The sequence below is a fragment of the Marmota marmota genome, unplaced genomic scaffold (assembly GCF_001458135.2).
Source record: "Marmota marmota marmota unplaced genomic scaffold, marMar, whole genome shotgun sequence".
Taxonomy (NCBI): domain Eukaryota; kingdom Metazoa; phylum Chordata; class Mammalia; order Rodentia; family Sciuridae; genus Marmota; species Marmota marmota.
The window spans coordinates 25,217,361-25,241,103 of NW_026000240.1; the positions used below are offsets into that span (position 1 = coordinate 25,217,361).

A 23,743-nucleotide genomic window follows, 5' to 3' on the forward strand; every position below is an offset into this window, starting at 1 on the left:
GAACTAGTTTATGCTTAGTATTCATTTGACCTCTAAGGACAGAAATTTTTACATTCAGGAATTTAGCATGCTTTTCTGATCCCTAAGAGGAAGTGTGAAGCATTGTTTTGAGGTGTAACTTAAGTTCCTCCCATTTTGGTAGAAGAAAGCCAGCAGTGTAGTTTAATAGTTGAGTATTAACTGTGTGTAAGCAAGTATAGGAAAGCATAATTTTATAACCCTGTGCCCACTTTTAGTAGATAAAAGAGTTAATAGAATAAGAAAGAATGAGTTTTGGTTCCTTCCCCAACCAAAAGAATATAAACTATTTTCTCAGTAAATCTAACACCTTGAAAAGTGGAGAGTCAGAAGAAGTGTGGAAAAGGGCTTCATTATATTAATTATGATTTAAACATGTTATGATCAATATAAAGTTTTGTAAATGATCTTTTTCTTTGAATTAAGGACTATATTCTAAACAATAGTTCTGCACCAGTGTCGATTTTGTAAAGTGATATTTTTTTAAAATTAAGAGTTAAACATAAATTTCTTTTTAGTTTTATATTATTAGTAGTAAACTTCTTAAATGTAAATTGCCTTTCATTAGTTTGAGTTTTGCAGCTTATATTTGTTTGTTGAATATTACCTTTAAGTGTTACTTTTTTTTTTAAATGTTTCATAATCATTTACTTTTTCCCCTTCTTTTGTCCTTGAGTAATAGTTAATGATTTTAGAATCCATATATTCAGTATCTTATTTCTTATTCAATTTTCAGGTAAGTACTAAATAGTTTTTTTGTTTGTTTGTTTTTTAAACTTAATTATAGAATATTTTGAGATCAATCTTTGTTAGTTCATATTAACCAGGATAGATTTTTGGTGCATTAATAGTTGACCCATATGTGTGCTCCTGTATGCCAAAGGAAAGTACGTTGCTTTTGTCCTCCATTATTTCTGAACCAGTTTCAATTTTTAAACAGCTTCAGGCACTGCTTCAGATATGGCCTAAACTTTCTCCTCGAGATGCTCTGGAGCTTTTGGATTTCAACTATCCGGATCAGTATGTTCGGGAATATGCTGTGGGCTGCTTGCGACAGATGAGGTATCTCTTACAGGTGGCTTTCTTTGGGGCAAGGACTAACTTGAGGGTGGGTAGTTAAGAGCATGCCTCTTTGAATTTCTCATTATAAAGAAGGCCAGCCAGATGTGTGGGTGCATACATGTAATTACAGCTACTTGAGGGGCTGAGGCAGGAGGATTGCAACTTTGAGGTCAGCCTGGGCAACTTAGTGTGGCCCTATCTCAAAATAAGAAGGGGTAGGGTGTGGCTTAGCATCAGAGTGCTTGCCTACTAAGTGTGAGGCAAGGAAGAATGGAGAGAAGGAGGGAAGGAAGGAATCAAGGAAAACTTGAGAGTTTTTGGCTGCTGCTTTTATTGGGTGCTAGTCATATAAGTACTATCAGCCTACCATGTCCCAAATTTCTAGACTCCCCAAAGGAAACAGTGCAGCACAGACCACACTACACAAAGAATTTAGGTGTAGCAAGCCACTAGGTGGTAGAAACCTTTCTGGAGAGTTAATACCCAGATGCCAATCATAGACCAGGTATATGTAAACAGGCTTTTCAAAGGATAGCAGAGAAGCACGTTGTAACTCTTCTTCACTGTAACACAGTCTAATACCCAAAATTAAGATATCATGTTACTATCGTATAACAGGTGTTTTAAAAAATGTGGGGTTTTTTTGTTTTGTTTTGTTTTTAAGGCTAATATAATATAAAGTTGAAGTCCTTGTTTTCTGGCCCAGTTTTGATTATTTCTGTCCTTTCCTAGAGACAACTTATCGTGAATTTGATGTATCCTCGTATATCAGTTTTTTGTTTCTTCCTACATATTTATATGTATAAAATTACATATAAAACAATAGGGTACATTTTAAATTACATGAATGTGGGTTTTTTTTTTTTTTTTTTTTTTTTTTTTTGAGACAGAGTCTCAACTGTGTTGTCCATGCTGGCCCTGAATTCCTGGGCTCAAATAATCCTCTATCTCAGCTTCCTAAATGTCTGGGTCTGTAGGAACTCATCACTGTACCGTGCCATATATATTGTCCTATATATTGGTTTTTAAAAATTTAACATTAGGTTTTTGAGGTTAGTCTCTTCTGTTATATATAAATGTAGTTTATGGGCTGGGGATGTGGCTCAAGCGGGAACACGCTAGCCTGGCATGCGCGGGGCGCTGGGTTCGATCCTCAGCACCACATAAAATAAAAATAAAAATGTTGTGTCTGCCGAAAACTGAAAAATAAATGAAAAAATAAATAAATAAATGTAATTTATTCTTTTTACCACTGTATATTTGCTACTGTGTAAGAGGGATATCTTATTTATAATTTATTATCCTATTAAGGAAAATTATTGTTTCTCCAAATTTCCTTCTTATAAATAGAGCTGCAGTGAACATGTGCAGTCCCCTTTGGACAGTATATATGTGAGAATCTATAGAATTGAGGAAAGAACAGTCTCAGTGGGGAGTTTCAGGTTTAGCATATGTGGCTTATGTATTGTGTGGTTATTTGAAAATTAAAAGCTCTCAGAACAATATATCCTTTTTCTTCTTTTTAAAATCAGATATGTTTAAAACAATGTGTGAAATACAAAAAAAATTAAATAAACTCTTCTATAGTTGTTATTTCTGGGGAGTTAATTTAGATATATAAGAGAAGCTGCCTACTTTTTTTGGTGTGTGTGTTGGGAATGTAGCCCAGTCCTACATCTCCAGTCCTTTTTATTTTTTATTTTCAGACAGGATCTCACTATGTTGCTGAAACTGGTCTCAAATGTGTGATCCTCCTACTTTAGCCTACCAAATTTCTGGGAAATATGGGTTCACTGCCTAACATTACCTTCTGTTTTTAAACCCCCCCCCTTTTTTAATATTACTTATAAGTTTTATAATAGGCAGAAATTTTGCAATAAACCTAATTAAGATTGTGGAATAGATAATTTTTAAAAATGAAGCACCCATTTAAGTTTGGATTGGAGAACTGATGGGGAGAGGCCAACTAGTTCTCCTTGGGCTGGACCAAGTGTTTTTCTTAAATGCATTGGTTTCCCTCAGAAGATTGCTATGATCCCCATGTAGCCAATTCTGATGGATTTTTGTGTGTTGAAATTCATAATTATGAGTTTTATTTTTGTCATTTTTAAATTTTTTAAATTTTTTAATTCTAATTTGTTATATATGAGAGCAGAATGCATTACAATTTATATTACACATTTAGAGCACAATTTTTCATATCTCTGGTTGTATACAAAGTATATTCACACCATTTGTGTCTCATACATGTTTTTGTCACTTAATGCTCTGGGTTTCAGTCCCATATCTTCCTTAGCCTCCTTTCTTAGTCATTTATTGTCGAAGACTATAGTCAGTAATTGGAAAACTTTGATTCATATGTTCATTACTTTAGAAATTGCCTCTAATGGGAGTGTGTTTACAGTGAATAGTTTGGAGATAAGACACCAACTAGAGAACCACTAACTCAGCTCTGTTAATGATGGTATTCTCATTATAATTCAGCAAATCAATATAGTCCCCACTTAGAAATGCCTTCATTTCCTTATTCTTCAAATTATTTGAAGTTAAGATTTTAATTGTTTATTTCTCTGAAGAAGGAATTACTTAACCCTAATTCTAGGAAAGGAAACTAAATTGCTAAAGTACTGATGAAATTTTTGTTTTAAAATGATTGCTTGAGGAGCTGGTGTTGTAGCTCAGTGATAGAGCGCTTGCCTAGCATGTGTGAGGTACTGGGTTCGATCCTTAGCAACACATAAATAAATAAACAAAATTATTGTGTCGACAACTAAAAAAATTTTTTAAATATTATTTTAGTTGTGGACAGACACAAAACCTTTATTTTATTTGTTTGCTTTTTTTATGTAGTGCTGGGGATCAAACCCAGTGCCTCACGCATGCTAGACAAGCATTCTACCACTGAACCACTATCCCAGCCCCCTAAAATAATATTTTTTTTTAAATTATTGCTTGCTTAAAAGATTTTTAGCATGATCAGAAATCAGTAGTAATAGAGTACCTAACTTTTGGAAACTCTTGGCTAATTTTAAATGTAACCATGAATTGTAACAAGCTCATTCATTTGATAGAAATGTCCCTGTACCTGTTCCTTGATTCTTTCCACTCTCCCACCCCTATCTGAACTCCTGAACTTTCCTTGAGCTATTGTAACAGTGGTACAGGGAATTGAACATGTAACAAGCCTGACCCAGGAGACCCCTGTGTGTCAGTAAGTTAGCATTCAACAGTTATATAGGAAAGGATCTTTTTCTGGCATAACTGGTTGAGTTACTTTGTCTTTTCTTTCTTTCTTTCAGTGATGAGGAACTTTCTCAATATCTTTTACAACTGGTGCAAGTTTTAAAATATGAGCCTTTTCTTGATTGTGCCCTCTCTAGATTCCTATTAGAAAGGGCACTTGCTAATCGGAGGATAGGGCAGTTTCTGTTTTGGCATCTTAGGTAAGTCTGTTGTATTTTTAATTTTGAACCTATGTGTGCTTTAGTAAATATATAAGACATTTAGTGGAATGTTCAGTTGCTGTAATTTTTTCTGTATCATCTGTATAGCATTTACACTGTTTGGTGCCTTCTCATGTTGCTTGATACCCAGACTCTTCATTTAGTAAGGTAATTCACATAAGTGTCCCTTGAGGCCTGCATGATTTTTAACAGAAATTAGTACATAATGTACTTCTATTTTCCAGTAAAATGTACTTATGTCTTAACATGTTTGGGCTAAATGCAGGCTTATTTATTCCTTCCAAAAGGTTAGGGATGGTATTAGCATGACTGCTGTTATTGAATGAAGATAAAATGTTATTATAACAATAGCAATTTTTAATTTCAGTTTCTCTGTTAATTTAGTCATTTCAGAAATACATGAGCCTTATTTCACCAAACTCATATAAGACTAAAATAAGGAATGAGAACCAAAGTTGCTCTTGTGTTTCCTAGAAAAATTATAGATTTTCTTATTTCTTATTTGGTACTCAAGATATTTTGGGTTTTTTCATCCAAACTTTAGACTATTGAAACTTTAGATTATCAGAGAGGGAATAAAAAGATACCTTTCTTAAAGAAAATATTATGACCTCTATAATATTGTATTATTAATTTTAGGGTTTTGTTTCTGAATACTGGTATTCTTATTGATAGATTTTTTTTAACTTTTCTCATCTAATTCAATCTTATTTTTAAACCCTCAGGGAGTGACAAGATTAAGTATTCTTTTTTTCAGATATACATGCTATTCCTTAAGTGAGGAAAAAAATTAAATAGATTTAATTCAGGCTTTAGTCAATTGCATGATGATAAGTCAAATTTCATAGACCTGTGTTTCAACTTAACTGTCTTTAACTTGGTAAGACTGATTATTACCTTTCCCCCTCAAAAAGTAAATCAGTCCGGTAAAATGTGAAAATTTTAGATTTCTTGGAATAAAGAATTAACTAATAAAATCTCATGTCTTGTTGAACTTGTGAAGTTTAACAAATTGGAAAGTTGACCATCTCACTAGTAATTATGCCTGAGATGAGGAGTACTTTTATTTTGGTTGGCATCATAAGTCTGTTTCGCAGAATAGAGAAGTCAGTATTTTTATTTGGTCACTTGAAGTGTTTGATAAACCATTTGGATATTAACTTTTCTGCAGGTCAGAGGTGCACATTCCTGCCGTCTCGGTACAGTTTGGTGTGATCCTTGAAGCATACTGTCGAGGAAGTGTAGGCCACATGAAAGTGCTTTCCAAGCAGGTATCAATTGTGTTTTAATATTTATTCAATTTGGTACATAATGTTTGATGTATTTTATCTAGTGCATTTTTCTGCCACCACATTATTTCATAGAAATCTCAGTAACTTAATCCAATTAATATATTCTTTCATGAAAATTTAAGTTATGTGAAGTTCCCACATACTTAGCAGAAAAACATTAACCAAATGCTACATGCAACATAATAAGCTGGAATTCCTCATTTTTTTTTTCTGGGTAGCAAATTTTATTAAATTTTTAAATGAATTTAATGCAAAGTTAAGGAAATTTATCCATTGGGGAAGAGGAGGTAAAATTATAGGCAACCTGAAATAAAAAAAATATTATGATTTAGTTTGTCCCTATCCCCACTCCCCCTGATTAAATTTACCCAATTTTCAATCCGTTTTATGGCACAAATATTTTAAATTATCTTCAAGTCTGTCAAGGGAAGTTATTTCCTATTCCTTGACTAATTTGACCGGCATTCCTGAAAATTATTTTGAGTGTTATTCTGAATTATGTTAATGTGTGTTGAATTCAGCTCTGTGTTTGATATCCTCATATTTTCTATATTAATAGCATGCTTTAAATTTTAATACAATATTGCTATTTAGATCTGGTTAACAAGGGGTATGATAACAGTGGTAACAGTGGCTGTGAAATCTTTAAACCTTGTTTTTTCACATTCCTGAGTTACTATTTCCATTTGGTAAAGTGTGGTTCATAAACTTTGCCACATCTTTTGGATTGAGATATTTTGAGACCCAAGTCTATGGGTATTATTATTTCTATAATTCAGAATCCTCAAAGTTACTTTTTCAAATTCTATGTATATATCTGGAATTGTGGTTTTTCTCTTGCAGTCCTGAGATATTACTAATAATATTACTGTAAGTTTTCACATATGCCAAGAACCACACCATGTATTTTAAGTGTGTTATTTTATTTTACTCTAATAATGGCCAGAGTAGTTACCAATAAAATTCTCATTTGTCAGAGAAACAGACTTCTTTTGCTTAAAAATTGGTAGCTATTTATTAAATAACAGAATTGTTTTGAACTTGAGTCTGTCTAGCTATATAAAGCTAAAGTTCTTTGTATTATGCTGAGTTTTCAGACTTTTTTTAGCAGTACAACTCTTTTCTTTTAATTTTTAAATTTATTTTTTATTCTTCTTAGTTATACATGACCGTAGACTCCATTTTGATAAAAATTATACAAGCATGGAGTATATCTTATTCTAATTAAGATCCCATTCTTGTGGGTGGACACAATGGTGAGATATACTTAGGTATTTTCATATGTGTACATAGGAAAATTGTTAGATTTATTCTACTGTCTTTCTTATTCCTATCCCCGCTCTCCTTCTTTCCCCTTTGTCTAACCTATTAAACTTCTCTTCTCACTCCCCACCAACACACACACCCCCCATTGTGGTTTAGCTTCCACATATCAGCAAAAACATTCAACCTTTGCTTTTTTGGGATTGGCTTATTTCATTTAGCATAATAGTCTCCAGATCCATTCATTTACTGGCAAATGTCCTAAAGTCATTCTTCTTTATGGCTAAGTTATATTCCATTGTGTATGTTTAGCATAATTTCTTTATCCATTCATCTGTTAATGGGCATGTATCTGGGGTTGGTTCCATAGTTTAGCCATTGTGAATTGTACTGCTGTGAACATTGATGTGGCTGCATCACAGTAGTAGGCTGATTTTAAATCCTTTGGGCACATGCTGAGGAGTAGAATAACTAGGTTGAATGGGATTCCATCCCTAGTGTTTTGAAGAATCTCCATCCTGCTTTCCAGAGTCCTCACACCAATTTACATTTCCACAAACAATATATGAATGTTCCCTTTTCCCCGCATCCTCATCAACATTTGTTGTTACTTGTATTGTTGATTGTTGTCATTCTGACTGGAGTGGGATAAAATCTCAGTGTAGTTTTAGTTCACATTTCTATAATTGCTAGAGATGTTGAACCTTTTTTTATATGTTTGTTGACCATTCATATTTCTTCTTCTGTGAAGTGTCTTTTAATTCCTTTGCCCATTTATTGATTGGATTATTTGTTTTTATGGTGTTAAGCTTTTTGAGTTCTTTGTATATCCTGGATTAACACCCTATGTGAGGTGCATAGGGCAAAGATTTTCTATCATTCGGTAGGCTCTCTCTTCTCACTCTTGTTTCCTTTGCTATGAATAAGCTTTTTAGTTTTATGCCAATCCATTTATTGGTTTTTAAATTTTATTTCTTGTGCTTTAGGAGTCTTGCTAAGGAAGTCAGTTTCCTGAGCCAGTATGTTGAAGTGTTGGGCCTACATTTTCTTTTAGTATGTTCAGGGTTTCTGGTCTAATTCCTAGGTCTTTGATCCAGTTAGAGTTGATTTTTGTGCAGGATGAGAGGTAGAAGTTAACTTTCATTCTGTTACATAGGGATTTCCAGTTTTCCCAGCACATCTTTTTCTTGTGTCTTTGTATGCTGTCTTACTAAACAAAATCATTTCAATATGGGGGTCATTTTCGACAGTTGCAGTCTCAGTATCCAGTTTACTCTTAAATTTGTTTTGAAGGTAATCCTGACTTACATAGCTAAGTAATTTCAAGTTGAATTGGGTTGTGTTTGGGAATCACCATACCCACCATTTCCAACTCCCTAATGGTGGCATTAATTTCTTCATTCTCTGTAGCATTGCTTTTTACTTATTATTTTCCTCGTAGAGACAGTTCTAAAGGCCCCCACCTGTCCTTTCTTAACCATAACAGCTCTCACTCCACAATTGGAAACTCTGCCAGCTGTAGAACATATCTGTTCCAATTATGCATTCAGAAGCTGGGGAGATGACAGAATGAGTTTGGCAATCTCTACTGTGAAATGGTCCTGAGCTACAATTCCATTGATGCCTGAGCTCATAAGTCCTTACCCTGACTGATGCACTATAATGACATTTTGGATCTCCTGAAATTAGTATTAATTCAGAGTGAGTGTCCAGTAGTCTCACATAGGTGTCATCAGTACTGATGCAAATATTGGGGGAATTTGTAGCTTCATTGTGGCTAGGTTTGTGGGCACAAGTTGGAAGTGAATCCTGAAGGCTTACTGCCTGTTTACTTATTCTTGTGATGGAGTATGTATCAGGTCACAAACTGTACATGACTAGTAAATATCAGAGTACTTTCATCTTGCTGATATATTCTAAAACCAATATATTCAATCCACTTTGCTGAAATCTGTTATAGTATTGAAGTCTTTTTCAGATTTTGCTTTCTGGTGCATCATTTTTACCTTGTGCAAAGGCTCTCCTACTCAGTTAGCTCTTACAGACTGTTTATCTCACGTGAAGGCCTTTTATTTCATCCCTCATCTTTCATTCATTCCTATACCTCTGTGGTGCTCTACCCTATTTTTATATCAGATCTGTTTAGTTGTTAAATTATGCTATACTTTTTCTTAGTCATTTGCATTGCCAGAGAAATTCTAATGGATCTTTATTAGATGTTTTTAATACTTAGAAATTTTCTTGATGCTAACTATCTCTGATCCTGTCCTTTTGGAAAGTATATTATTGATGGGAATAATGCTAACATTGATTTATCACTTATTATAAGATCTTCATAACAAGATGGGGATAATTTTATCAATCCCTTTAATTTTATAGATCTCTTAAGTATATGTCACATCTGTATCTTTTATGTTCATAAAAGATATGAACATATCTTTACCGTCCTAATGTAATCAATTATCCTCTCATTAGGACTTCATTAAACTCCTAAATTGGGCCTCTTGTTCCCATTCTTGTATTTCTCCCCTCACATTTTTTGTGCAATTGATAAAGTGATTTTATTGCAAATTGTGTTATATCATTTTCTTTTTTAAATATCTACAATAATTTTTCATTATACTTAATAAAAATTTTCTAGCAAAGCCTGTAAGGTCCCACTGGGTCCCTTCTTATTTGACCTCATAAAACTATTGTCTTCCTCATTGATAGATCAAACCATACTGTACATTTTCTTTGTTTTCTGAGAACTTCACCCTGACTTTTATAAACAGAGGTATCTTTTCTTGACTGATAAATTTTAAGAGGAAAAGTATAGCCTTTACATGGCAGTTCTTGTTATTACTGTAAACCTGTAAACTGATCGTGTGTTGAAACACTTAAAATATTTGACTTTGGCCATTCAAGACACTGTTCCAGGAAATGAATATCACACAATTAGAGATGGGGCATAAAAATTCCCAACTGTACAAATGTGAAAGAAATTCAAGTTTGAAATATTTCAAAAAGTTCCTTTTTGAAAAAAAAAAAAAAAAAAACCTGTTTTTGTTGTTGCTGTTGTTTTGTTTTTTGGTACCAGGGATTGAACTCAGAGACATCCCACCACTGAGCTACATCCCCAGCCTTATTTTGTATTTTATTTAGAGGCAGGGTCTCACTGAGTTGCTTTAGTGCCTCGCGGTTGCTGAGGCTGGCTTTGAACTTGTGATCCTCCTGCCTCAGCCTCCGGAGCCACTGAGCCTGGCAAGAGCCCAGTTTTCATCTGGTTCCCTCATCACCAGTATTTGTATAGCTCCTGAAATAACTGAGAAGTGGAGTGTCTATGCTTTTGACAAATGGCTAACTTGGTCAGCTTCAACAGTCTTGGTTTTATCATTATGCTACATGGGACCTTTTTAGTTTGCTATGAACAAGGTCTCAGTAGAAAGTGGATGCTTAAATTCACACTTCTACATAGTTTTAGTGGTTTTCTTGCATGGAAGCCAAGTTTAAAAATGAAAACTTTTGTTCATGGAATTTCAAGCTCCTGGGTTTTCCTTCTCCTTCCTTCCTTCCTTCTTTTTCTCTTCCTCTGCTTCTCCTCCCCCTCTGTACCTTACCTCCCTCCTTTCATACTGGGAATTGAATCCAGGGGTGCTCTACCACAGAGTTACATCTTCAGCCTTTTTTTTTTTTTTTTTTAACCAGGAATTATACCCAGGGGTGCTTAGCTACTGAGACACATCACCTGTCTCAACCCTTTTTAATTTTTATTTTGAGACAGGGTCTCACTAAGTTGCGTAGGGCCTCGCTAAGTTGCTGAGGCTGGCTTTGAAACTGTGATCCTCCTGCCTCAGCCTCCTAAGCCACTGGGATTACAGGTATGCACTGCCACGCCTGGCTCCAGCCATTTTGTGAGACAACGTTTTGCTAAATTGCTGAGACTAGTCTAGAATTCGCAGTCCTCCTGCCTCAGCCTCCTGAATCACAGGCACATGCCACTACACTTGCCTCATAATGCTTGTTTTACTCATATTTTTATTTTTGTTATATATTATCTGTCTTTTTCAGTGCTTTTATTATTTGTTTTTTCCATTTTTAATAATATACTTATAAAACAAAATGCTTTCTGATTTATGGTTGACTGAAGCTGTTATATTCTTATGAATTTTATATAATATAACTTAAAAGATCTCAGTTATTAACCCATTAAGTTCCAAGTTTTCATTTCTACAAATATTTCAACAAAATGACACAAATGCATTAAAATAGGTTGGGCATTACAATCTACAGCTCATATTAATTAATGTTATAATTATATCCTTATGAACAATTATATTCTACATTATATTTCAGTTTTTATAGGTCTTCTACATCTGGGACAGTGAGACAGAATGGGTTAAACAGTAAAGTTGACTTTTAAACATAATGGTTTCTGTTGATTTGGCCATTGTTAATCCGCCTTGTAATGCTTGCAAAAGTTTATTTGCATAAGTTTTGATAGCCAGTTACCTCATCATGAAAACAAGAAACTTAGTCTTGGACAACAAATACTTTTTACACAGTAATCTATTCTATCTATATATCCTGTTAATGGAGGGACAATATTCTGAGAAGATGTCATACAAGAGCATGACAAGAAGTAGATATTAATGTTGAATATCAGAAACCTCAGGATTACTTTTACACAGGTAACAGTAATATATTGTGGTGTAGGCCAAGTGGAGTGGTTCAGATTGGAGGCGTTTCAAATTCTGTTACTTGGTGAAGATGTGAGTTGTTTCAGGTCATGCGTATCTTCTTAAATACCCACTGTCTGTGGCTGTTCACTTTCTCCTAATTTATAAGTTTTCATTTGAGAAAAGAGTTACAGAATGTTTTAAAATTATGCCTTAAGTAAACAATACTAAAAATCAGTTTTTTATTTTATTGTATGTAATGATTTGTCATAAACCAAACATGATATGTGTGTTGTTATTGATTAATGTGATCACATGGTATTACATTATATTATTTTAACCACAAGTAATTTTGGGCCTGGGGAAATTTATATTTCAGGTCGAAGCACTCAACAAGTTAAAAACTTTAAATAGTTTAATCAAACTGAATGCAATGAAGCTAAACAGAGCTAAAGGGAAGGAAGCTATGCACACTTGTTTAAAACAGAATGCTTACCGGGAAGCCCTCTCTGACCTGCAGTCACCTCTGAATCCATGTGTCATCCTCTCAGAACTCTAGTAAGTGATCTCCTATATTTTGCACAGTGAGTCTCCCATGAAAATTTCAGTGCAGAAAAGATTTCTGAACATTGCCTTGTGGGTGTAGTAGGGCCAATTTGAGCCCCAGAAAGTGGATATGATTACAGAAAATATTAAAAGTCCTCATAGATGGTGCTTGAATTCAGTAAAATACGTACCTAACAGCTCAGTTTACTGTGGGGTTAATAAGAGTTATTACAAATTAATTTCCTTTCAGTTGCATTTAATTAAAAGTCATTTTCTACATTACTGTTTTTTAAGAGTTAAAAATTTCACATGAGCAAAATCTTGGAAACCACAATAAATTATTTGGTAATTTACTTTTCTTTTTTAAAATGAAATCTTGAATGAATTTGGAAACTGATTTCTTACTTTCTCATTCATACAAAGGTAATAATGGAAAAATAATACTGTATATTCAATATAGTAGTATTCAAAATTCATTCCTCTTTAAGAAATCAAGAGTGATCTCATAATATTTTTAACTTTAATCCAGTGGTATGTTCTAATTTTTTAGAACATAAAGTTAAGGAAATATAAGGATATAAGGAGAAATTTCAGCAGAAGCAGTGAGAAGGACAGTTCCTGGGTGTTTGAGTCTAGTCCATCTAGTGCTGGTTATGCCAATCAGTGTTTTCCTTGCAGTTCCTTTTTTACTGAAAGTTGCCTAGCTCTGACTTTTGCAGACCTTCAAGGGGACAAGCAAGGGATTTTCCTGCAAAAATATAGTCTGGTCATATTGTTGCACTGAAGTAGGCTGATTTTCCCTTTGATTGATTTCAGTGTTGAAAAGTGCAAATACATGGATTCCAAAATGAAGCCTTTGTGGCTAGTGTACAACAACAAGGTATTTGGTGAAGATTCAGTTGGAGTGATTTTTAAAAATGGTGATGGTAAGTACAGAGGTTTTTACAGTGCCAAATTGCTTAGAGTTTTTTATTTATTGCTAAACTTGCTTTATTTGAGAGATGTGTATAAGTTTATGACAATTGGCACCTGAAAAATAGCTATCACTGGTTGTAAAGTCAGATTCAACAGATCCTAAATATCCCCCGCCCCGCTTTCTTTGGGAAAATGACTTCTATAATTCATTTACATTTACTGTCTAATAAACCTCTTTTTCTCCCACTACAAAATACAAAATCTGTCTACTCCTTGATAAAAGCTTGTAAAATACAAGAGAATATTTCAGTAATGTAGTCACATATTCTGTTTCAGTGATAGCAATATTGATTTTACTGCTATAGATTTGTATTTTAATAAGATATATGACTGACCAAGATTTGATAAAGAAAATGGTTGAGAAGGAATTGTGCCAACCAAAAGGCAGTCATGTCTTCATAGTTGTGAGACTACAAGCAAATCCTGTGCAACTCATTGAGTTTCAGGTCTTCGTATGAATCCTGACAATTATAGAATCTTTATGCCAGAGTTGTTTAAGGCAATTAAATGAGATGATATAAGTAAGCATGCTTATCATAAGATGTACTTACAACTTCTTTATAAAGAGGGCTGGGGATGTGGCTCAAGCTGTAGCGCGCTCGCCTGGCATGCGTGCAGCCCAGGTTCTATCCTCAGCACCAATACAAACAAAGATGTTGTGTCTGCTGAAAACTGAAAAATAAATATTGAAATTCTCTCTCGCTCTCTCTCTTAAAAAAAAACAAAAACAAAACAAAAAAACTTGCAGCTGACTGGCACCTGATCCCCCAACCTAAAGAGTCAGCTGCAAGTTTCTTAAAAAAAAAAAAAAAGAACTCAGAGTATTTTTGCTAGACTTTAACCACACTTAACATACAAATAATTAGCAACAACAACAACAAAAAAACACTTGTGATTACTTTCACATAGTCACATAGTACTCTTGGGCATGATAATAAATATGTCCAACCATTAGTTTTTTGGGCCCATAATACAGTTACTACTTGTATGATTTATAAGAACTTCTTTTTTTTTTTTTAATTTATTTTTTTTTTAGAACTTCTTGTACTACTCTAAAAACAAATGAGCAATATAGTAGAATATGAATGTAATGTGACACAAACAATTGTTCTTTTGTTTGTTTTAGGGGGATTTGGGGGATTGAATGCAGGGTAACTTTAACACTGAGTACACCCCCAGTTTTTTGTGTGTGTTTCATTTTTTATTTTGAGTCAGGGTCCCACTAAGTTGCTGAGGCTGGCCTCAAATTTGTGATCCTTCTTCCTCAGCTTCCTGAGTTGCTGAGATTATGGGTGTGCACCACTGTGCCCAGCTTAATACAATTTTACAGCATCCATACAATTAGCACAGTAATTTATAAGTGGTAAACAATTTAAAAATTATTTTTATTTAATAATAGAAATGTTATAGGGACATGCTAATCAATGAGCCTATTTTATTAGTGATGTGGTCAACCCTAAAATTCTGTTTTAAAAAAGCATAGCTTTTTTTAAATGATTTTAGTTAAATCTGATTGAATTACCTAATGTTGAATTAATGAGTTAGTAGGCATAAAATGGAAAGCATTTGTAACTTAAGTTTTTCCCCTTAGATTTACGACAGGATATGTTAACACTCCAAATGCTGCGTTTGATGGATTTACTCTGGAAAGAAGCTGGTCTGGATCTTCGGTGAGATTTCTAGTGAACTTATTTTTTGTCTTTTGTTTTCTTCCCAGCAAAATTTCTTAAACTTCATGATGATTCCTTCCCTCCTGCTATATTAATTGTTGTTTGTGCTATTTAATATAGTACTTTACAGGTACTTTCAAATACATTCTCTTATTTAAACCACATTAGATTTAAAACTATATATGGCCTGAGATTTCAGAAAAAAGGGCGGGTTTAGACTTCAGGAAGGCTTGGACAGAGAGCAAGAATCACATTTCAACCAATGGTTTGAAATTCTTTTTTAAAAATATGTGAAACAGTTGCTATTTATTGACTGAATCAGGCATTGTATTAGATTCTTCACATATTTAATGTCATGTAAACTTTAAAATCATAAGATTGTGTAATTCCTTTTTTAACACATGAAAAAATTAAGGCAATAGAGATTTTTTTTAAAAAAAATTTTACAAAAAATATTAAGTAGCAGAGTCAGATTCAAATCCAGGTCTGTTCACTCTAAGCTTACTATCTTTCTATTATTTTAACAGTCATCCAAATGAGAAAAAATTGTGATAAGACATGTCCAATAACTCTTTTTTTAAAAATATTTTTATTAGTTGTTGATGGATACTTACTTACTTACTTACTTATTTATTTATATGTGGTGCTGAGATTCGAACCCAGTGCCTCACACATGCTAGACAAGAGCTCTACCTCTGAGCCACAACCTCAGCCCCTGTCCAGTAACTCTTTATCAAAGTATTATGGTGCCCCAAATAGCTAAAAAAGGAAAAGAGTTTCCTGTTTTTGGAACTTTGCAGAATACACTTTTCCAGTTCTGTTAAGATGGAAAGAGCAGTTTGCTCTGGTTATTTTTCCTTTCATGGGTCTATAAATGAGATTAGAATAAGGATGAGAGATCATAATACATCCAAAAAGGACCCTGTGTTTACCTTAAGTGACATACTCTTGGCCTTAAATTAGGATGTATTTCTAAATAGCTCTGTTTTAAAAACAAAATCAGTAGCTATGAATAGTTAAGAAGTTTTTGTTCAGTACTGCATAGGTAAGAGGGATGGATCATTTAAGAAACTCTCTACAAGGGTGTCAAACAGAGGGTTTGAAATTTTATTTGTAAATAAAATGTTACTGACACATAGCCATTTGTAGCTGCTTTTGTGCTGAAACAGTAGTTAGTCTGCAATGCCTAAATACTATCTGATGCATGCTAACATGAGTTTACTGCCTCTTCCTATATAAAAGAAAACCCTAAGCAAATGTTTTTACTAATTGAGTTCACAAAAAGGAGAGAAACTTTACACATAGACTTGGTAACTTATTTGTTCTTCCCAGAGTCAGCACATAGGCTATACAGTGATTCCCTCTGCCGATAACAGATTCTGTCCATATAATTGGTCTTTTTGAGTTGTGAAAGACTGAACTGATGACTTTATCCTAGCTTTCTTAGTTCCATAAGCCTAACTGAAAACTCCAACCCACCTCTTTTCTCTTTAGTTTCAGTTTTGTCCAAATGTAAAGCACATTTTGCATCAAATGAAGTACTTTTTAACCTCAGATAAAGGGAGGCAGCCACATGTAAGAATGCCAGAAATAAACTTAGTGGCTGTCTGATGGGAAACATTGTGTGTCTAACAAGAAAAAGGAACTTATCTGTCCAGTGGGATCTTTTCTGACTTTTTGTCCTCTGACCCCATGTTTTAAAAAAATATGAAAGGCTTTAATTCTTTTTTAGTTCATTTTCAAACTAATGTCTTTTTCTCACCAAAACTTTTTTACTGTTTCTATAAATATATGTGCTCCAGTGTTCCTATTGTGTTTGTTTTTCTTTTAAAGCCAGCTGTTCAGGTTAAACTGGGTCATGTAGCACACACTCTTTTAAGTTCAATTCCAAATCTTTGGATACCCTTCATACATTACTATTTTAGTACTTGTAAGAGTACCATGTTTGCATAAATGAAAAATCTATATTGCTCATTTAAAATTTTCTCTCCTGTCTCATAATACTCTTTTGCTATCTTTTATGTCAAATTATAACATAAGCTATCAGTATTTTGAGATATCTTAACCTCCTTATATCTTGACAACACTTAATCTTAGCCAAAAGGCTAAGAAGCAATCCTTTGGTCAACAAATGACCTTTTCTTTGAAGTGTCTGATAGGCTGTCTACATGTAAATCCATCTGGCCTTGGGGAGATTTAACAATGCTCTGTATACCTGCCTTCCTATGCTATACATAAAATGTTGTGTCCAAGTTTATTTCTGAGTTGCAGTAATGGAGTTTACTTCCCTTTTAAGAGACCCATGCAGAAGTTACATATAAGATATTTAATGATCAGTCCCAGAGGGGTGAAGGAAGGATATGAAAATAATGTAAACATGAGGTAAAAGATTTACACTTTCCTCCTTCAGAGGCAGTGAGCTATAAGGTACTAATCAAGATTTGGGTCAGTGTGTTGAGTCAAGACCAAAGAAGACTTGGTACATATCTATTAAGTAAAGATATGAATCTGCCATCCTCACTGCTCTAGAATTCATTTCATTTTGTAATTTTTGCTTTAATTTGAAAATTAACACATTGCTCCTTGGGTCAAATTATGAGGAAGGTAAACATTACTGAAAGTGCTGTCATGGCCTTTACAAGAAGTGTAGAAGTTCATTGCAAAGGAGGCCTAGATAAGATGATCAGGGCTCCAAGAGTTTGTCCCCAGCTTGACTTCTGTCAAACTGTCTTTCTGACAAGGATGTTTTTTCCTTCCGGTTGTGAATGTTCCATCCTCAAGGCACTGAATGCTTTCATCATTGCCTGCTTTTGAAGAGGAAGTTATTGGACTTGTGCCCTATTTTGTTGCAAGTGGGGCAGGAGGAGATGCAGGAAAGTGTGAAAGTGCACTTTAACCTGACAGTGTTTGCTTTACATGTGTTGTGTCATGATAAGGATAAGGGTGTCAGTAAAAATATTAGTGCTACAAAGCTGCCTTTCTTATTTGGAGGTAATTTTTTTTAAGGAGAAATAAATGAATAATGCAGGTGTAAAACAGTCCATTGGTATATCAAGTCGACCAGCATGTAATTTGACAGTTTTGGCTTTCATCCTTATTTTGTTAGACTAGCAAAGTGCTAGAAGAGGTATAAAATAATTTAATTTTTCTTTGGAAGGAATTTTAGAAAGTCTCCTTTTTAATCTGATTGTTAACTTGCTAATATACTCATACACTCCCTCCCCCCAACCCCACCTCTTTCCCCTTTGCATAAAGTCCAGAAGGTTTTCCAGGAGAGTGACAGAAGTCCTTATAGGCCCCTACAGTGCCCTACATGGTCTTCTAACATTTACTCTGTCCTCTCTCCACTCCGCTCTCATGCTCCCCCCTCATACTCCACTCCAGCCTTCCTGTCTTTACTCTTCGTGGAGATCTTTCTTAACTCCTGCTATGTTTTCCTGGTACTTCTCCCTCATACAGAAATCACATGCATATTGTGCATTTGTGCTTTTAAGTTCAGTGAGAGTAGGCATTGCTTATTTCTGAATCACCATTTGACATCTGAGACATTGTTTGACACATAGCTGCACCCAACTATTTATTAAACCCATAAATCCTGTTCATAGCATTTCTATAGTACCTGATCTTTAGTTGAACCTTCCAATGTATCTCTTGCAGTTTTCAAGTTGTTATTATAGTTTTTTTAAATGTAGAGAAAATACTTGCAACCAAAATGAGAAAAACACATTAATATACATAAAGCTCATATAAATCACTAAGAAAAATGTTTAGAATTCTAATAAATAGGCAAAGGATATAAATGGCTAATTCACAAAAAAATTCTTCTTGTTTTTTTATGTGGTGCTGAGGATTCAACCCAGGGTCTCATGCATGCTAGGCAAGTGCTCTGCCACTGTGCTACAGCCCCAGCCCAATAATAAATTCTTCTTAAAATGGCCAAAAGAGAAAAATTTTATCTTTAGCAGGAATCAAATAAGAACAAATCAAAGCAAAATGCGGGCTGGGTTGTGGCTCAGAGATAAAGCGCTCACCTAGCATGTGTGAGGCACTGGGTTCGATCCTCAGCACCACATAAAAAAAAGATATTGTATCCACCTATAATTTAAAAATAAATTTTAAAAAAATGCAGGAATTTGTCAAATCGAATCCTGTCAGTGAAGAAATCCTTAAAAAAAAAAAAAGCAAAGTGCTACTTATGAATTTGGCAAAAATTATTTTAATCAATAATCCAAAATATTTCTTAGTGTGTGGTATTGGTAGCCACTCTGGATGTCTAGCTAATAAAAATATCAAGTCTCATCTTCCTGGCAGACTATCAGCCTTTTCTACCTTTTCAGTCACCTCTTTTCAGTTAAAGTTTGTCTCTAAGGAGTTCATAATCCTGCAGGGGAGGTAAAATTTCAATGCAGGAAATACGAAGTCAGCATGCAGACCTGTTGGCTTCACATTTGGTGCTGTCATTTTAACAATCCATTCAATTGCTGTAAAACATGTAGCAGTTCTTCATTCACATTATTCTCCCTATGTATTTTTATTTACACAGAAATAGTCTGTTACTCTGGAGATTATGTTAGGTTAAAAAGATAGTTTTAGAGCTGCACAGACCCAGTTTTAACTCTCAGATCTTACATGTTAGTTAAATGTGTGATTTGGGGCAGGTTACTTACATTCCTCATTTGTAAAATTGGGAACTTGCTTCATAAGGATTTTGTTATTAAATGTGCTTATTGATTCACAAATATTTATTGAGCATCTGTTCTGTGTCAGGCATATTTTCAGTCACTGAGGATACTGTAGTGAGTAATAAGATATCCCTGCCTGATAAACGTATATCCTAATGGTGGATACAGATAAATAAGTAAAATGTACAGGATGTTGGATAGTGTTGAGGTGTATACAGAAGAATAAAGTAAGGAAGAAATAGTGAATATTGGTCAAGGATAGTGTATTTTAAATAGGATGATCCAGGAAGTTCTCACTGAAAAGTTGATATTTCAGGAGCGATTTCCTAGAATTGAGGGGGAAAGCCATATAGATGTCTTGAGGAGGAATATTCCAGAAGAGAAAATAACACGTGCAAAGGAATAGCTGAATATTTTGCCTAATATGTTTGAGGCCAATGTGATAGGAACAAAGTTAGTAAAAGGGAGAAGTAGAAGAGATGAAGGAGGCCAGATTAAAGAAGGCTTTCAAGCCATGGCAAGCATGTTGGCTTTCACTCTAAGGTGGAAAGCAATCACAGACATTTTGATCAGGGGAGTGATAGCATATGCATACATTTTAAATGAATCATAGTCCTGTTGCATTTAGAACAGACTATGATGTATACACTGGCAGACCAGTTAGGAAACTTCAATAATTGAGATAAAGGTTAGTTTGACTCGTGTTAGCAGAGGAGGAGTGGGAGTGGGGAAATATTTGGACTCTGGATACATTTTCAAGGCAGATAAATTAAATGTTGGTCATGAAAGAAAGAGAAGAGTCAAAGGTGACCTTAAGGTTGTGGGCTTGAGCAGTTAGAAAGGTGAAGTTGTCCTGAACAAAGATAATATGTATAGTGCTTGGCCTACTGTGTAGTACATACCAGCTGTTCCATAAAAAATGATTCCCTTCCCCAAAATTTGTAGTAAAAACGAAGGAGTTTTTCTTTATCTAATGTACTTGCATTCCTCTAACAAGTAAATAGAGTAATAATGCTGTAGTAATAAATGATATATTTAGCTAGATCCTTCGAATTCTGGTAAATCATTCCATCTCTTGTCTAAGAATTTTATTCCCTAACAAAAGATAGAGGTGGTATTTTTCCACATGGCAATAACATAATAATGAGTAATGGCAACGTATCGATGATAATAGTTTTTTTAAGTCCTAGGGGAAATTAACAAATTAATGTTTCATTTTAAGGAAATTATGACTTTTTAATGCCCCCCCATCTGTTTCCCCCCCTTTCAGCATGCTCCCTTATGGCTGTTTAGCAACAGGAGATCGCTCTGGCCTCATTGAAGTTGTGAGCACCTCTGAAACAATTGCTGACATTCAGCTGAATAGTAGCAATGTGGCTGCTGCAGCAGCTTTCAACAAAGATGCCCTTCTGAACTGGCTGAAGGAATATAATTCTGGGTTAGTTGATTCTATTTAATCATCATTTTTCTATACAAACATCCAAACAGATAATTCTTTTCCCAATAGAAATCATTGGTGTCTGAGAGGAAAAATTAGTTTTATAGATTGCTTCACTTCAGGTTAGAACAGAATGACCTAAAATCTTATGAATGGTTATAATTGATTTCTACTTTATCTAAATCAAATTTTATAAGCTCTGTAGTGATATTCCACCTAGGAATTTAAGATGACATATTGAAGTTTTTGTTTAAACATATCAGCTTTTGTAATTATGTGAATATATGAACCTAAGTAAGTTTATAGTAGATTAATTTTATGATAGAAGTAAATGAGTTTGTAGACTATGACCTCTCTAAAAAACTGTAGTGCTTAGTTATGTGTTATTTATGGTGATGGTGTTGGACAAGCATTAATAAGTGAAGAGCTCCACAATTATTTATGGCTAAAGACTTCAAAATGAGATTCAGATGTTATCATTAGTATTGTCCAAGAACTTGTATGTGAGAATCAGTTTCTAAATTTTGATCTTTGTGGCCTTGTCTCCACAAGAGTCTATATTGCTCGCTTCCAATTGAGATCAGTGACTCAGATGGTGGAAACTACAATACTCAACTCTTCAACATGGAATTCTAGTCTTAGGTCAAAATTGACAAAAATGTTCCTAAGCACATTGTGATCCAACCAAAACCACAGTAGCCTGCCCTTTTATGCACATGAGTTTACCTCCATCCCTACTGAAACAAGCACCAACACCACCCCTGCCCCCACTACCCCCAGGACTCAGGAATTTGAATGGCTGAGCCCATATATCTAGTGTTTTTTTTTTTTCTTTTTAATATTTATTTTTTAGTTTTAGATGAGTACAATATCTTTATTTTATTTTTATGTGATGCTGAGGATCAAACCCAGTGCCTCACACGTGCCAGGCAGGCACTCCACCATTTGTGCCACAACCCCAGCCCCTATATCTAGTGTTTTTAAGCTACCTGACTCCCCTGATTCTTGGCTGACCCACCCTGTGGTTTTGGTAGCTATGTATTGTAAGTTCTTTTCACAATTAAAAAAGTAACAGGTATAGTTTGGGTCTCACCCCACACATTTGAAAGCTGAATACCATTGAGGCTCCTACTTTTTCTCTTATTCAGGGATGACCTGGACAGAGCAATTGAGGAGTTTACCCTGTCTTGTGCTGGCTACTGTGTAGCTTCTTATGTCCTTGGGATTGGTGACAGACACAGTGACAACATCATGGTCAAAAAAACTGGCCAGGTGAGCTATACTGCTGGGTTTGCCAAGGGCCTTAGTGATATCAAATCACATCTTCATCTTTCCTCAATTTCCCTCATTTCATAACCATCTACTTCTTGTATTTGTTTGTTTCAAATTAGTTGGTTAAGCATTTACTTACAGAAGATGTATTAACTTCAAAAAATGTAGCCAGTGCTTTAGCTTTAAAAAAAAAAAAAAGATGGTAGGAATAACACTTGAGTCAGTTCTTTTAGAACATTGAACCTAATCATATGTGGGAATAGGGAGGAAAGTAGTATACGAATACTATTTGGAGGTATCTAAGGATACCACAACTGGGTTAACTGTGAGGAAACTCTTAAGTTTCAAATGAATTTCCAAATGAAAAATTTCCTTTTTTTTTTTTTTAATTTAAGTGACTTAGGTTGTTTGTAAAAGTTTTTTATATTAACAGACAGATGGATAATTTTTCAGTTTAGTCACCATTGGGATTCCTCAAACTAGAAGCATACCAGAATGAATATCTCTAGGTGACTATGTGAGTTTGGGGCATGAATGGAACACAGAATGTTATACCACATGGGAGATTTGGGTAGTTTTGACTTGGGTTCTGAGAATTGAACCATGTGTCCCTACTTCAAAGGATTCCTTCAGACTTCAAGTTAATCAGACCAAACACTTTGGTTTATCTACATTATTTTTTCCTGATAGTAATTCCTAAAGTAATAATAAGCAACAAGAAAAAAAGTAGATAAACTCAAGAAGACAAAGGTGTTAGGGAAGAGATCACAGTGGATGAAAGACATAATAGATTTGGGAATGATAGCAAGTGAGATGAAGAAGCAGCAATGATTAGCAATGACTGAAAAATGGGAACCTGAGTATTGGTAGGGTGTGGCTCAGCGGTAGAACGCTCGCCTAGCACATGCAAGGCACTGGGTTCGATCCTCAGCACCACATATGAATAAATAAATAAAATAAAGGTATTGTGTCCAACTACAACTAAGTGTATGTGTGTGTGTGTGTGTGTGTGTGAGAGAGAGAGAGAGAGAGAGAGAGAGAGAGAAAGAAAGTCATGCCAGTCTCAGGAAAGCTATGAAATTGGAGGCACCAAGTACTGTTCAGGATGGGCATATGGGCAAGGTTAAAAATGGGATTGTGCGGCAGTTTTTATATGGAATAGTTTATTTGCTCAAGTCCCCTTCCTTACCTGGAGAAGGACACAGAAGATTTATTTTCTGAAGGAACTTCTGATTAAAGGACACTTAAGTTCTATAAAAGGCTGAGGGGAAGGTGCCATATTAAAAACGGGGCTAAGTTAAAAGCATACTAAATGTTACAGTTTACAGCCATTTCCACTTGCTTTGCTACAGGAACACTGGCTATCAGGTTTCTATCCTTCTCCTCCACAAGACATGTAAGAA

General features: G+C 34.6%; 1 protein-coding gene across 2 annotated transcripts in view; it reads left to right on the forward strand.

Moving 5' to 3' along the window:
* The window catches only part of Pik3cb (phosphatidylinositol-4,5-bisphosphate 3-kinase catalytic subunit beta), a 69,677-nt gene that overhangs the window by 34,537 nt on the left and 11,397 nt on the right, over positions 1-23,743 (forward strand). For both annotated transcript variants that reach the window (XM_015486755.2, XM_048794222.1), the window contains exons 9-16: positions 959-1,080; positions 4,380-4,523; positions 5,716-5,815; positions 12,137-12,315; positions 13,120-13,229; positions 14,870-14,948; positions 20,901-21,068; positions 22,217-22,340. In XM_015486755.2, coding sequence (XP_015342241.2) covers positions 959-1,080; positions 4,380-4,523; positions 5,716-5,815; positions 12,137-12,315; positions 13,120-13,229; positions 14,870-14,948; positions 20,901-21,068; positions 22,217-22,340 — 1,026 coding nt within the window. The remainder of the gene's footprint in view (positions 1-958; positions 1,081-4,379; positions 4,524-5,715; positions 5,816-12,136; positions 12,316-13,119; positions 13,230-14,869; positions 14,949-20,900; positions 21,069-22,216; positions 22,341-23,743) is intronic.